Here is a 14,242-nt window from a genome sequence, read left to right as displayed (position 1 = left end):
GAGCTCTGGGAGCGCAGAATGCAACAGCACCTGCCCCACTTCCACTGACTGTGGAAGGGAAACACCAGCGTGCAGTGCTGAGGACCCAAACATTCAGCAGCTCGGCCAGCCAAAAGGGCTATAAATGACACTGTTAGAGAAGCTGTCAGCCTAGAGTAGGTTTCTTGAACAAAGGCTTCCCAATAGCTTCCTTAAAAATGCTGATAACCTGCTCTTCCCTCCCTCTCCAATAGGAAAGTATTTACAATCTCAACCAACAACGGAACCACTGCCTCACTGCTAGCCTTCACCAGCCAAGGGCATGCTATGGTGGAGTCAAAGAAACCTCTCTGGTTGTTAGAGGTGCACAGAAGAAGACTTCAAAAATTGTTCATTCATAATCAGTACAACTGTACAAGACTTCTGCCATCTATGGTTCTAACCATCTTCTCCCTCCCTCATCATCTGTCAATGGTCATTTATAAATTATGGTGGGCCTTTTGAACTTGTACAGGATCTTTATCAAAGGCTCTAACAGAACTTTATAAAGGTAAGTACCTTCCTCCTGTAGTAACAGATGGGGAAACTGGGATGTATGAGGGTCCATGAGTTACTGAAATTCACACTGTAGGTCAGCAGCACAATTCAGATAACAACATGATTGTACAAGCCACTAGACACACTGACTCCTTGGGAATTTCTGCCTCCAAGCTCCAAGGAATTATTAAATCACCACTTCCACCCACCTACATTTAACACATGACTTAAATGAAGAAGTCAAAGTAACCTTTATTTGAACTGCTTGGGGGCGGAGGGAGAGACTTCCTTCAAATCTTGGGTACTTGTAACACGCAGTAAGTAAATACAGAACATAGTGTATTTATTAATGCTTTATCTTTTCCTGTAACACATTAGTAAAAATTATAGATCTTGTTTCTAAAAGAAGATTTGGTTCCTAACCTCACTCCAATGTACACTTGTCAGCAGTTGGATTCCCTGCATTCCAGTCAAAGTGGATTATTCATCACCATCAAAATCCTCAAAGCTCTGTTTATTTTTACATTTGTTCATATGGTTAAAAATTTAATTCTTTGAAAATCCCTTTCAAAATTCAGCATCTTAACAGGTTTTATAATGGGAGATGATGTGGGGTCCCAAGGGGTTGCTCTGTAAATACAGCACATATACAAATGATTTGTGGAGCCACTACATAAAGTGGGCAGTATTCATTGGCCTGACAACATTGTACATTTTGTCATTACATTTTAAAATTATATAGATTTCAAATGCTAAGTAAAACTGTGGTGTCAATGGGAATGTTTTATTTGAATATACTTTTCAAGCCCAAATACCAAAAAAAAAAAAAAAGCAGCTACAGGAAAGAGCATCTTCCCCTAATTTTGCAGTATAAAGGAAGGATTTTGGGAAATGGGAAGCAACAACACATCTAAAGATGAACATCATCAAAATGCAAAAAAATACATTTCAAATTATTTGCGAAGCTTTATATTGTACTTGTGGATTTAAAAAATGAAAGACTGTAAATCCCACTCACTTAATACAAAATAATCCAATGAACGAAGTATAAGTGCCAAACTTTGAGAAAACTGGCATTGTGAAAAAAAATCTGATGAGCATTTCCCCATCCCCAATACATTTAGTAAAATAAAACCCAACACCTTTAAAACCAAAATGAAACTTGATAGATCGTTACAACACTGTACAGTTTACTCAGAATTAAGATTGTAAATTGTGGGGCGAGGATGGGTCTAGCAGAATAAATCACGCTCCAAAAGGGATTGTTAACACAATATGTGGACTGTAAGTAAAGTGCATGAAAGGAAGCCTGCTCAGCTAAATGAAGTAGACTGAAAGATCAGAAGTCAAGGGTCATTCACCAGAGCGGCAGCAGGCCCGAAAACCACACTGCAAGTTCTGGCATCCACTGGCGGTTTCAGCATGAGGACCTGCATAAAAACAGAACAAATGTGAAAGGAGGAAAATAGGGTTTGTTCATCTTTAGGACTGTCCTGGCAACCTAGTTATTTATGAATTAGCTAATTTTGCACCAAGGAATGTAGATTTAGAATTGAAGAATTCTCAAAAAAATCTTCATCAGTATCCTTGTTTAAATGCATCTCACTGAATACTTCGGATTTTGCACTGGAAAAATCTTCACACAATGCCTTGGCCGGTGCCTTAGTCCCACCCAAACAACATACATTCGGAGATCACAAAATGCAGGCTGAAATGTGCAACATTTTCGGGTCAGCAAATTTAATAATATCCATTCTGCCAAAAATGAGCAGCCAGGAGTGGGATATTTTCAGAATACACATTTAACCTCCATTTTTAAATCACTCAAGCAGCTTTGTTAACCTTGTGGCACTATATAAATACACATTCTTCAAAACCTGTTCTGTTTATGTGGATGCAGATTTTAGCCTGGAACTTTTTCTGGGAAATGCTTCCATAATTAGCTAGACCTCTGAATTCTCACTTGACATTCAAGACCATACAGAAAGCATCCTCACCCTTTAGAATGCTTTTAGATCATGATTTCTTTTCCAAACATATTAAAGTATACAGAAGATTATTTGCAAGTTACATTTAATTTTTTTAGAAGAAAAAAACTAGGGCACTGTCAGAATGCAAAAATAAATTGAAAATGTAACCCTGGTCAACTTCAATAAACTTAAAAAACCTGAAATGTAACTTTACTCAACCTTGCAAGAAAATAACCTTACAGCTAACATATAAACATATGTAGTCATACAAAAACTGTAGAATAAAAAAATGCAAACTAGTAGTACTGTTGATCTTAATGGATTTTCAGATCTACCCAAACTAAAGAATCTGTCATTTGTTCATAAGTTATACATTTGTATTTCTCTCATGCAGACGTTGCATGAATTCAGATAGGAAACACTAGTATTGAAATTCTACCCCAGCATCACTTACTTTCACTTACCGTTACACCTTTAAATTAAAATATCAAAAATAGCATACAACACAGAAAGCAATCTGACTGCATTACCTTTCACACTACAGGATTTCATCTGAGATGGCTGTATTATTTTATTTTACCCTTTCAGAGACATGTACAATTTTTTTTTCCATTGAGATTCACTTAAGTCTGGCTTCCAACATAACGCAACCACACACGTTCAGTTTAAATAGTGTGAGATTGTGCAAAGCTCTCCAGAAAAACCCACCTCTTCCCCTCAATACACTGAAAATATAAACAAAAACACGAGATATCATATATTTTTAATACATTTTAGAATGTGATTACAGTCAGAAAAGTTATGCACTGACAGCAGCATTTGAGTGTCTTTGACACCATTTGTTCTCAAACAGTAACTTAAGTTAAAAGTAACAAGCTTCCAAGTAAAATGATTTTTGTAGGTTCCAGCACTGAAAGCAAAACCTGGTGTCTAGAAATCTGTTTTCTGCTTCATACTGTACGCCAACAAGCAAGAATATGGAGTAAAGAGTTTAGCTAGCAATTTTATTCATGCATAAGGCAGAATAAAATCCACCTGACATGTCTGCAGGATACTGGCTCCACGGTGCTGAAAACAAAAACTTGTGTTCATCAACAAACAACAGGTATCACTGGGAAGACAATGACCTGAAAAGGTAAAATGACAAAGAGCCATTTTACAGTAAATGTAAACTTCCTAATCACTGTGCCATATCTTGACCTTTGAATCTTAAGCACTTACTGTGAGGGACCCTCTAGCTTTTAGCAGTGGAGGAGGGAAACAGTGCATTTTGTATAGTTGGTTGGGGGAAGAAGAAAACATACTCTGGGCAGCAACACCTTTAAAGTATGTACCCACTGCTTTCCTGCCACTGCCCCGAGGTAAAGTCTGTGGCCACACATCATTTTAGATGATCTCTGAACCCCTACTATTACTGCTAGACCTCGTTTGAGAGAATGTGACCAGAACCACAGGATTCCAGGTGAGACCATACCATTAGTTTATAAAATGACATTAGTATACTTTCAATATTGTTTTCCAGCCTATTCTTCATGCATGTTAACACTGCTTGCTTTTGTCCCCGAGTGGTTACAGTTAATAAAAAACCCAGCAAATATATGAGTAGTTCCAAGTGTTCCTTCCGAAGTACATTATCTTTCACTTGTCAAAACAATTTAATCTGATACTGCACTCCCCCATTCTCCTAGCTTTGTTAGGTCCCTCTGAAGTTCCTCAAAATCTCCTCTATTCTTGATTAACTTAAAGTGTCATCTGAAAATTTTACCACCTCATTATTTTCCAAATCATTAGCAACTATATTAAAAACAAGAATAGTCCCATTCAGTGGTGGATTAGCCCCTGGGGCAACAGGGCCCGTGCCTGGGGCAACAGGGCCCGTGCCTGGGGCAACAGGGCCCGTGCCTGGGGCCCCCGGCCAATTGGGGCACCCCCGCATCCCACCCATAGCTCCTGCCAGGGACCAGGGAAAGCCTCCATGCCCCGATCCCATTTCCCCGGCAGAAGTGCCAGGGGGCCGATGGGGACTGTAGGCGGAAGACGTGGGGAGGAGTCCCCACTTGCCCTGTCCTAGGGCCCCACAAAACCATAATCCACCTCTGGTCCCAGTAACTTTAAGGTACCCTACTAACCTTAAGCCATGCTGAAAACTAACTCTTTTTTCCTTACTCTGTTTCTTAGCCATTTCCTAATCAATGACAGTATTTTCCCTCTAACACTGTAAGTACTTCATAGCCTATTGAAGGTCTTTGACAAAGTGAAACAGCTGAAATTCCAATTAAGTTATATTTAGTCGGTCCTCCTATACTGACTCTTTGCTGACATGGGGCTCCGTGGGTTGTTGACTTGAACTGGGTCCAGACACTGCGCACCGAGGCCAAGCTGCTCAGGGCAGAGTCTGGCCGGGAAGGCTCGGATGCCAGGCAGAGAGCAGCCTCCATGAGGAGGGCCCTCAAATGGATGTCTCACTCTTTGAGTTCCGGGATGAAAAAGTTCTTACAGATATGACACTTCTTCACATGTGATTCCCCCAAGCATTTGAGGCAGCTGTTATGGGGGTCACTAAGCATAAGCCTGTTACAATCAGAGCAGGACTTAAAACCCAGAGACGGGGGCATGCCCCACCTGAGGTGAAGTCCTTGCTGGGACTCTATCCTTAACTACGCTAATTAATTAACTACTGTAAACAAACTATTTAGAAAGCCTTAAGGCTCAAATACTGATAATAGCTCTTGCAAGACAAAGGAAAGGTGCTCCGACTAACCAGCTCGGGCAATAAGAAGGAACTGAGAGGGCGTAAGGCTGGCAGCGCCTAACATACTGACGCATGGGTGTAGCATTCAAGAGGGTGCTACAGCCGACCCTACGGATACTGTAAAGGCAAAAATCTCCAGCGGCCGTGCACATGGTCGCACACACCCCTAGAATGGAATCGACATGAGCAAGCACTGGAAGAACCACCCACAGATTCTCTCCCATTCTTCCTGGTTCTGATATACTTAAAGAATTTCTTGTTTGTTTCTTTAATTAGGATCACTGTATCTGAGTACCATTTATGTGTGCTACTTGCTCTTCATATTACCTCTTTACCTTCCTAATTTCAATCTTACATTTTATCTTCCATAGTTTATGTTCCTTTCTGTTGGCTTAATTTAGGTTGGATTTCCAGTTTCTGAAGGATCTCTGTTTGGCTCAAATAGCTTCTTGAATCTTGCCATTTAACCATACAATTTTTTTCCTGGTGGTATAAGCCCCAAGGGCTAGCGTGGATGCAATTATACCAATACAAAACCTGCGTGTAGACCAGGCCTTAAAGTGAGAATCTGAAAACTCCAAATGCGCCTACATAACTGACCCACCAGGCCCTCTATTAAGAGTCCCCAAATCAAGTGAGTGGAACTCTCCTGCAGTGGACAGGCAGCATCATTTATGAAAAAAGATCTGAAAATTGGTTGTGGTTGAAAGTAAAGCCCTCTGAATGCCATAAATGACAAAGAGAAGTCTGCATCATTCACAATGTGCTAAATACCATACTTCAGAGTCCATTTTGTGTGTTGAAAGAGACTGAGAATGAGGATTTTTCCCCAATACGATTCCAGAACACATCTTCCCCAAAATAATCCACGATAAAAAGTGATGAGAAGAGAAAGTATGAAATACTTAAGTTATTTTAAACAAACAGTTTAGTTTATTGCCAAGTATTAATTTTCCTGCAGTTACTTTGAGAAACACTGAAGTGATATAAGAATAACTTCAGCAATCACAGAATGCAACTGCCTCTGGAGTGGAATGTAGGACACTGCAACACCGCTAACGAGTTTTCAATAAGCAATGAAGAATATCCAACTGAAACTGCAGATCAGATTTAATGAAAGAGAATGTATTATCCAAATGAGAATGCTGCTGGGACACAATAGCTAGCTCTTTAAGCCCTTACACCAGCTAAAAAGGTTGTGGTCTTGATTATGCTCAGCTTAGGACTGTGGTTCTTAACCAGGTGTACAACGCAGAGGTCTTCCAGGAGGTACATCAACATAAATGACTAATCTAATTGCCTTCTATGACAAGATAACTGGCTCTGTGGATGAGGGGAAAGCGGTGGACGTGTTGTTCCTTGACTTTAGCAAAGCTTTTGACACGGTCTCCCACAGTATTCTTGCCAGCAAGTTAAAGAAGTATGGGCTGGATGAATGGACTATAAGGTGGATAGAAAGTTGGCTAGATTGTCGGGCTCAACGGGTAGTGATCAATGGCTCCATGTCTAGTTGGCAGCCGGTATCAAGTGGAGTGCCCCAAGGATCGGTCCTCAGGCCGGTTTTGTTCAATATCTTCATAAATGATCTGGAGGATGGTGTGGATTGCACCCTCAGCAAGTTTGCAGAGGACACTAAACTGGGAGGAGAGGTAGATACGCTGGAGGGTAGGGATAGGATACAGAGGGCCCTAGACAAATTAGAGGATTGGGCCAAAAGAAATCTGATGAGGTTCAACAAGGACAAGTGCAGAGTCCTGCACTTAGGACGGAAGAATCCAATGCAGCGCTACAGACTAGGGACCGAATGGCTAGGCAGCAGTTCTGCAGAAAAGGACCTAGTGGTTACAGTGGATGAGAAGCTGGATATGAGTCAACAGTGTGCCGTTGTTGCCAAGGCGGCCAATGGCATTTTGGGATGTATAAGTAGGGGCACTGCCAGCAGACTGAGGGAAGTGATCGTTCCCCTCTATTCAACATTGGTGAGGCCTCATCTGGAGTACTGTGTCCAATTTTGGGCCCCACACTACAAGAAGGATGTGGAAAAATTGGAAAGAGTCCAGCGGAGGGCAACAAAAATGATTAGGGGACTGGAACACATGACTTATGAGGAGAGGCTGAGGGAACTGGGGATGTTTAGCCTTCAGAAGAGAAGAATGAGGGGGGATTTGATAGCTGCTTTCAATTACCTGAAAGGGGGCTCCAAAGAGGATGGATCTAGACTATTCTCAGTGGTAGCAGATGACAGGACAAGGAGTAATGGTCTCAAGTTGCAGTGGGGGGAGATTTAGGTTGGATATTAGGAAAAACTTTTTCACTAGGAGGGTGGTGAAACACTGCAATGCATTACCTAGGGAGTGGTGGAATCTCCCTCCTTAGATATTTTTAAGCTCAGGCTTGACAAAGCCCTGGCTAGGATGATTTAGTTGGGGATTGGTCCTGCTTTGAGCAGGGGGTTGGACTAGATGACCTCCTGAGGACCCTTCCAACCCTGATATTCTATGATTCTATAAAAAGCACTAGCGAAGTCAGTACAAACTAAAATTTCATACCGACAATGACTTGTTTATACTGATCTATATATTGAAATGCAAGTACAATATTTATATTCCAATTGATTTTATAATTATATGGTAAAAGTGAGAAAAAGCAAGCAATTTTTCAGTAATAAAGTGTGACATTTTGTACTTTTATGTCAGATTTTGTAAGCAAGTAGTTTTTAAGTGAGGTGAAACTTGGGGGTATGCAAGACAAATCAGACTCCTGAAAGGGGTACAGTCGTCAGTAAAGGTTGAGAACCACTGGTATAGGAGATCATGACATCTCTCCTAAGAGTAAGAGCAATTTAGGCAATTACATTTTGTCTCCCTAAATTACCCCTGATGTAGTAATTGTTTACACAGCCTCCAAAAACGTGCTGGATGCTTTACAGAACAAACAGAAGGACATAGTCTCTGCCCTGAAGATTTTATAATCTAATTTTAGGTATGATGCAGTAAGTGAGAGTAAGGACCAGTACTAGAGCAGTAGGATTGCAAAATTACTCAAGCTTGGGCATGTACATACATCTCTGTCACAATAAGCAGCACTTTTTGGTTTTCAGGTGTTATTTTTTGTTGTTTGTTTCTTTTTTAAATAAGACGACTCATTTCTTGTGAGCATCATAAAAGAACCAAGACTTAATGGGCTGGGAGGAGTTGAAGAGACTGTTGTGTCTTGGTAGACTAGATTTAGGAAGGTGTTCCATGCATTGGGGTGGAAGTGGAAGACGACATGGAAACAGTGGCAGGTAAAGCACATGAACAGGTCATCAAGGCTGGCATCACTGGCAGAATGGAGGAAGAGAGGGGAATGACATAAGCAACTAGAGATGTAGGAGCCAGGTTTGCACAGGCCTTTGAAAAAGACATTGTGCAGAACAGGAAATCACTTAGGAATTTAAACGGGGGAGGCTGACATGATCAGATTAACCGACAAGGAAGATCATTTGAGCAGCTGCATCCTGGATCCAATGGAGGGAAGCAATGAGAGCACTGAGGAAGCCTGCAAAAAGAGGGTGCAGTAGCCGAGATGCAGGGCATAAGTAAGTATTGGAATAGTGAGCAAGGGTGGGTTTTCTTAAAATATTTACCTTCATCTCCAGCATTAGGGCCCAATCCAACTCCAGCTGAGGTCAATGCAAGTCTTTCCATCAACTTCAATGACAGTTGGATTAGAACCTCAACTTGTCAGTTGAGCTTTGCTTCTACTGTTAAAGCTCTGCCAAGTTCCAACTCAGAACTAAAGTAACATGCCTTCAGGATGAAAAGCACTATACAGATGAAGTTACATATACAAAAGAGACAGCGAGCCAGTGGGGATTGTTGATTTTTAAAGAATATTTAAATAATTCAGAACCATCAAATCATGCACAGTTAGCTTATATAACTCTGATCTCATCAATATTACCCTCATTCTCCTCTCCTGCCCTCCTCTTTTGTTACACTTACTTGTTGCAACTTGACTATATCAGAATACAGGTCGTTAGGAGCAGGAACTTCATGTAAATTTGTACTGCATCATGTACAGTGGGACTCAATTCTGAGTGAAGTTTTTGGGGATTACCAAAATATAAATAATATAGTATATACACTCACTAGTTCATCTAACCATCAAGATTTCCCCCCCAGTTTAGCCCCATCAATCAAGGTAGTACAAAGAGAAGGGTTAGAGGATTGGGCAAGTATATATCTATCATTCTGAGACAATAACTGCTCACATTTTAGAGAAGTGAAACACTCCTCTATGTCAGGTTTCAGAGTAACAGCCGTGTTAGTCTGTATTCGCAAAAAGAAAAGGAGTACTTGTGGCACCTTAGAGATTAACCAATTTATTTGAGCATAAGCTTTCGTGAGCTACAGCTCACTTCATCGGATGCATACTGTGGAAACTGCAGAAGACATTATATACACAGAAACCATGAAACAATACCTCCTCCCACCCCACTCTCCTGCTGGTAATAGCCCATCCAAAGTGACCACTCTCTTTACAATGTGTATGATAATCAAGGTGGGCCATTTCCAGCACAAATCCAGGTTTTCTCACCCCCCCCCCCAACACATACTCACTCTCCTGCTCGTAATAGCTCATCCAAACTGACCACTCTCCTTACAATGTGTATGATAATCAAGGTGGGCCATCTCCAGCATAAATCCAAGTTTAACCAGAACGTCAGGGGGTGGGGGAGGGAGGAAAAAACAAGAGGAAATAGGCTACCTTGCATAATGACTTAGCCACTCCCAGTCTCTATTTAAGCTTAAATTAATAGTATCCAATTTGCAAATGAATTCCAATTCAGCAGTTTCTCGCTGGAGTCTGGATTTGAAGTTTTTTTGTTTTAAGATAGCGACCTTCATGTCTGTAATTGTGTGACCAGAGAGATTGAAGTGTTCTCCGACTGGTTTATGAATCTTATAATTCTTGACATCTGATTTGTGTCCATTTATTCTTTTACGTAGAGACTGTCCAGTTTGCCCAGAAGTCACCTACTACAGGACAGGCCTAACAAAGAAAATAACAGAACGCCACTAGCCGTCACCTTCAGCCCCCAACTAAAACCCCTCCAACGCATTATTAAGGATCTACAACCTATCCTGAAGGATGACCCAATACTCTCACAAATCTTGGGAGACAGGCCATTCCTTGCCTACAGACAGCCCCCCAACCTGAAGCAAATACTCACCAACAACCACATACCACACAACAGAACCACTAACCCAGGAACCTATCCTTGCAACAAAACTCGTTGCCAACTGTGCCCACATATCTATTAAGGGGACACCATCACAGGGCCTAATAACATCAGCCACACTATCAGAGGCTCGTTCACCTGCACATCCACCAATGTGATATATGCCATCATGTGCCAGCAATGCCCCTCTGCCATGTACCTTGGTCAAACTGGACAGTCTCTACGTAAAAGAATAAATGGACACAAATCAGATGTCAAGAATTATAACATTCATAAACCAGTCGGAGAACACTTCAATCTCTCTGGTCACGCAATTATGGACATGAAGGTCGCTATCTTAAAACAAAAAAACTTCAAATCCAGACTCCAGCGAGAAACTGCTGAATTGGAATTCATTTGCAAATTGGATACTATTAATTTAGGCTTAAATAGAGACTGGGAGTGGCTAAGTCATTATGCAAGGTAGCCTATTTCCCCTTGCTTTTTCCTACCTCCCCCACCAGACGTTCTGGTTAAACTTGGATTTATGCTGGAAATGGCCCACCTTGATTATCGTACACATTGTAAAGAGAGTGGTCACTTTGGATGGGCTATTACCAGCAGGAGAGTGGGGTGGGAAGAGGTATTGTTTCATGGTCTCTGTGTATATAATGTCTTCTGCAGTTTCCACAGTATGCATCCGATGAAGTGAGCTGTAGCTCACGAAAGCTTATGCTCAAATAAATTGGTTAATCTTTAAGGTGCCACAAGTACTCCTTTTCTTTTTACTCCTCTATGTATTATCTAAGGACCTGTCCTTTATAGCATGTCCTCAGAATCCACATTTAACAAAGACAGTAGTGATGAAGAAATCTTTACAAGGTATATTTGTAAACAGTCCAGGGAAGATGACAAAAGCTTTTTTTTTTTTTTTTAAATGGTCATAAGACACTCATTCTACTACACTAAATGCATAACAATAGCTGCATCTGTTCTCCTAGGCAATACACCTCTCAATGCTATCGAAGTGGGCATATAGGGTCATTGAAGGTAGCCTACATCTATTCAATGTGCCTTCTCTGCCTCCTCATTAGCATAAAGAGGGTAGAAGTAGATGCAGAGGAGTCAGCATTGAGAACAGGCAAGGGGGATAACTAAAGTAAAAATGGGAAAGTCAAACATTCCCCTCAGAGAAACCCAAACCCTTCAATTATACTCAGTTACAAACCAACCATCCAGTTTCTCTGATGTGAAGCTGGAACCTAATTCTCTGTACAAAGCCTAATTCATGATCTTGGTACCGCTGTGAGCTTGTAAGGGGCAAAGAGCACCACATCTTCCACAAAGGAGGAAGTGCGACGTACAAAGGATCTCAGCATTAGCAACATTAGCACTGACCACAAGGGAAGGAGATGCCCTGTGTGAACACATGTACATCAATGCTCTAGTATTATGGACTGTTCTGCACATTGACCAACATGATCTCTCTCCTCCGTGCTACTAGCACTTAGCCTTATTCTCATGGGCCCACATGACTACAGTCACTACCATAAGAAAGCAATCCCACTGAGGGTTTGGGGTTTATTTGTGGTTGTTCATTGTGCTGAGGATAACTGATAAACCTGAGAGGTATTTCCATCCTTTGTTACTTACATTTAATTTAGATGCAAGATACAAGGAATCACAAATACTCACCTATACAATATATATGCTCACAAACGATTTGAAATTTTTAAAAATCCAGTGTAACACAGAAGAAACTGAGGCAAAGGCTAACCTGATAAACCACAGAACTCACTGTTATACAAAAAAAAAGTTTAAAAATTCCCTAAATCAAACAACTTTGAGCCCCCAAAAGTTATCATGTACTTTACAAAATGACATTACCGTTAATGTTGTCACAGTAGTAAAAGTGTTCATCGTTTAAAGAAGGGCATGCAGCAACCAAATCCTGCAGGCCCACACCAGTTATAGTAAGACAACCCGAGAGATTAAGGTGTTCCAAATGTGGCAGTCCTCCTCCCAGGGTCAACGCCCTATGATCAAAGAGAAAGTCAAAACGTGTTAAGACAGAACAAAGAACTGGATTGCCGTCAACGCAGATGCTTCAGCTGCGTTGCCAAGTTCATGGATTTTCTAAAATCAAGCAATGTTAGCATTGACACAAAGGAAGGTGATGCCCTATGTCAACACTCCTACGTCAATGCTCAAGTATTCTTTTTATAAAAATCAAAGGAGTCACTAATGCAGTGGTCAGCCTTGAACTTGCCAATTTTGTATTCAATAATTAGATGCGCTTACTTTAGCATTTATATTATTACCTGAGTGTCTACTGCAGATGCTAAAGCAAAGTTATTATGTAAGGCAATTAGAAAAACAAGAAACTAGAGCTTCTTCTTTCTCCTCCTTACATCAGGTCCCATTTTTGCCACTCTTTTCCTTTGAAAGGGAAGCTCCAGACTGCCCAAGTAACTAGACTGAGTCGGTTGGAGTTCTGCCTGTTATAAGATTAGAGCCAGCACAGACCGGAACAAAATTCCTCCCTCAGCTCTGCACGAACATCTGAACTCCGACCAGGGCTCAATCCAGATAGTAACTGTCCATTGCCCAGTTGGGGCTAGAAGTCAGACTTACTTTTTCAGAAAACCCAGAGCCAAACGATGTCTCCCAAACACATATTACTTTAGCCAGAGATGCTCAATTCCCTAACTTGTGGAACTGTTCCCAATTTCTTATCTCCAGAGAGTAACTTCCAGAAGTTTAACTTAGATTGTGTCCAGGTCCTCTCGCTACACAAGAGAAAGGTGCAGTTCCTCTACAGAGCCCACTGATCTGCACACAGAACCTTCATTTAACATTGGTGTAGTCTCTCGTTTTTACAGAGGAGAACAACTTTAAAGCTAGGTTTCAGAGTAGCAGCCATGTTAGTCTGTATCCGTAAAAAGAACAGGAGTATTTGTGGCACCTTAGAGACTAACAAATTTATTTGAGCATAAGCTTTCATGGGCTTCAGCCCACTTCATCGGATGTATAAAATGAAACATATAGTAAGAAGGGGGGCGTGTGTACACACACACACACTCTTCTTACTTTGTGTTCCATTCTATGCATCCGATGAAGTGGGCTGTAGCCCAAGAAAGCTTATGCTCAAATAAGTTTGTTAGTTTCAAAGATGCCACAAGTACTCCTGTTCTTTTTAACTTTAAAGTTGCAAGTCTGAACTTAACTCAAGTACTGTTTTTTGTAATACAATGTGGCACTATTCCCTAATAAGCACACCTTTTTGATTTTAAGAACAGGTGATTCCACATTTTATAACAAAGTTGATCTTTGTGCTATTTTATACTTCGTTATTGGATGACAGGCATTTAAGAAGTGAACTCAACGGATGTTTTGCAGAATAAGTACCACAAAACTAGCCACTGTGAATTAGATTCACCTCAGCATCTGTTGGTGCAGAAATAGTACCACACTGCAAAGTTCAGGGCCAGATTTGAACTTGTCCTAAATCCAGGCACAATAAGATCAAGAGTTTTGATTCAGTGCCTTCTCTAGGTATTGTGTAAATGTTTCATTCAATATATATACATTTATGGTGTTATGGTCAAAGATAGCTAGAGCAAATGATAGGTGCTCCTTTTAATTTAAGTAAAAACTGAAATTTTACGTATGTTTTTAAACAAGAATAGAAATTATTACACATACGCAGTCAGACTAAATTAAAGTGGCTATTGCAACCCCAACTTTTAATTATTTTAAACAATGCATTCTTAATGCTACATTCATTTAGGTTGTAGT

General features: G+C 40.8%; 1 protein-coding gene across 2 annotated transcripts in view; it reads right to left on the bottom strand.

The window, feature by feature from the left end:
* Window positions 1-748: 748 nt before the first annotated feature.
* FBXL5 (F-box and leucine rich repeat protein 5) overlaps window positions 749-14,242 on the bottom strand; it is a 54,866-nt gene continuing 41,372 nt past the window's right edge. For both annotated transcript variants that reach the window (XM_073342470.1, XM_073342469.1), the window contains exons 10-11: window positions 12,332-12,480; window positions 749-1,946 (exon numbers count right to left, since the gene is read on the bottom strand). In XM_073342470.1, the coding sequence (XP_073198571.1) occupies window positions 1,870-1,946; window positions 12,332-12,480 (226 nt within the window). In that variant the 3' untranslated portion in view covers window positions 749-1,869. The remainder of the gene's footprint in view (window positions 1,947-12,331; window positions 12,481-14,242) is intronic.

Source organism: Lepidochelys kempii, chromosome 4, assembly GCF_965140265.1.
Source record: "Lepidochelys kempii isolate rLepKem1 chromosome 4, rLepKem1.hap2, whole genome shotgun sequence".
In the NCBI taxonomy this organism is placed as follows: Eukaryota; Metazoa; Chordata; order Testudines; family Cheloniidae; genus Lepidochelys; species Lepidochelys kempii.
The sequence above is the reverse complement of the archived record's forward strand: the minus strand, read 5'-3'. Positions and strand labels throughout refer to the sequence as shown.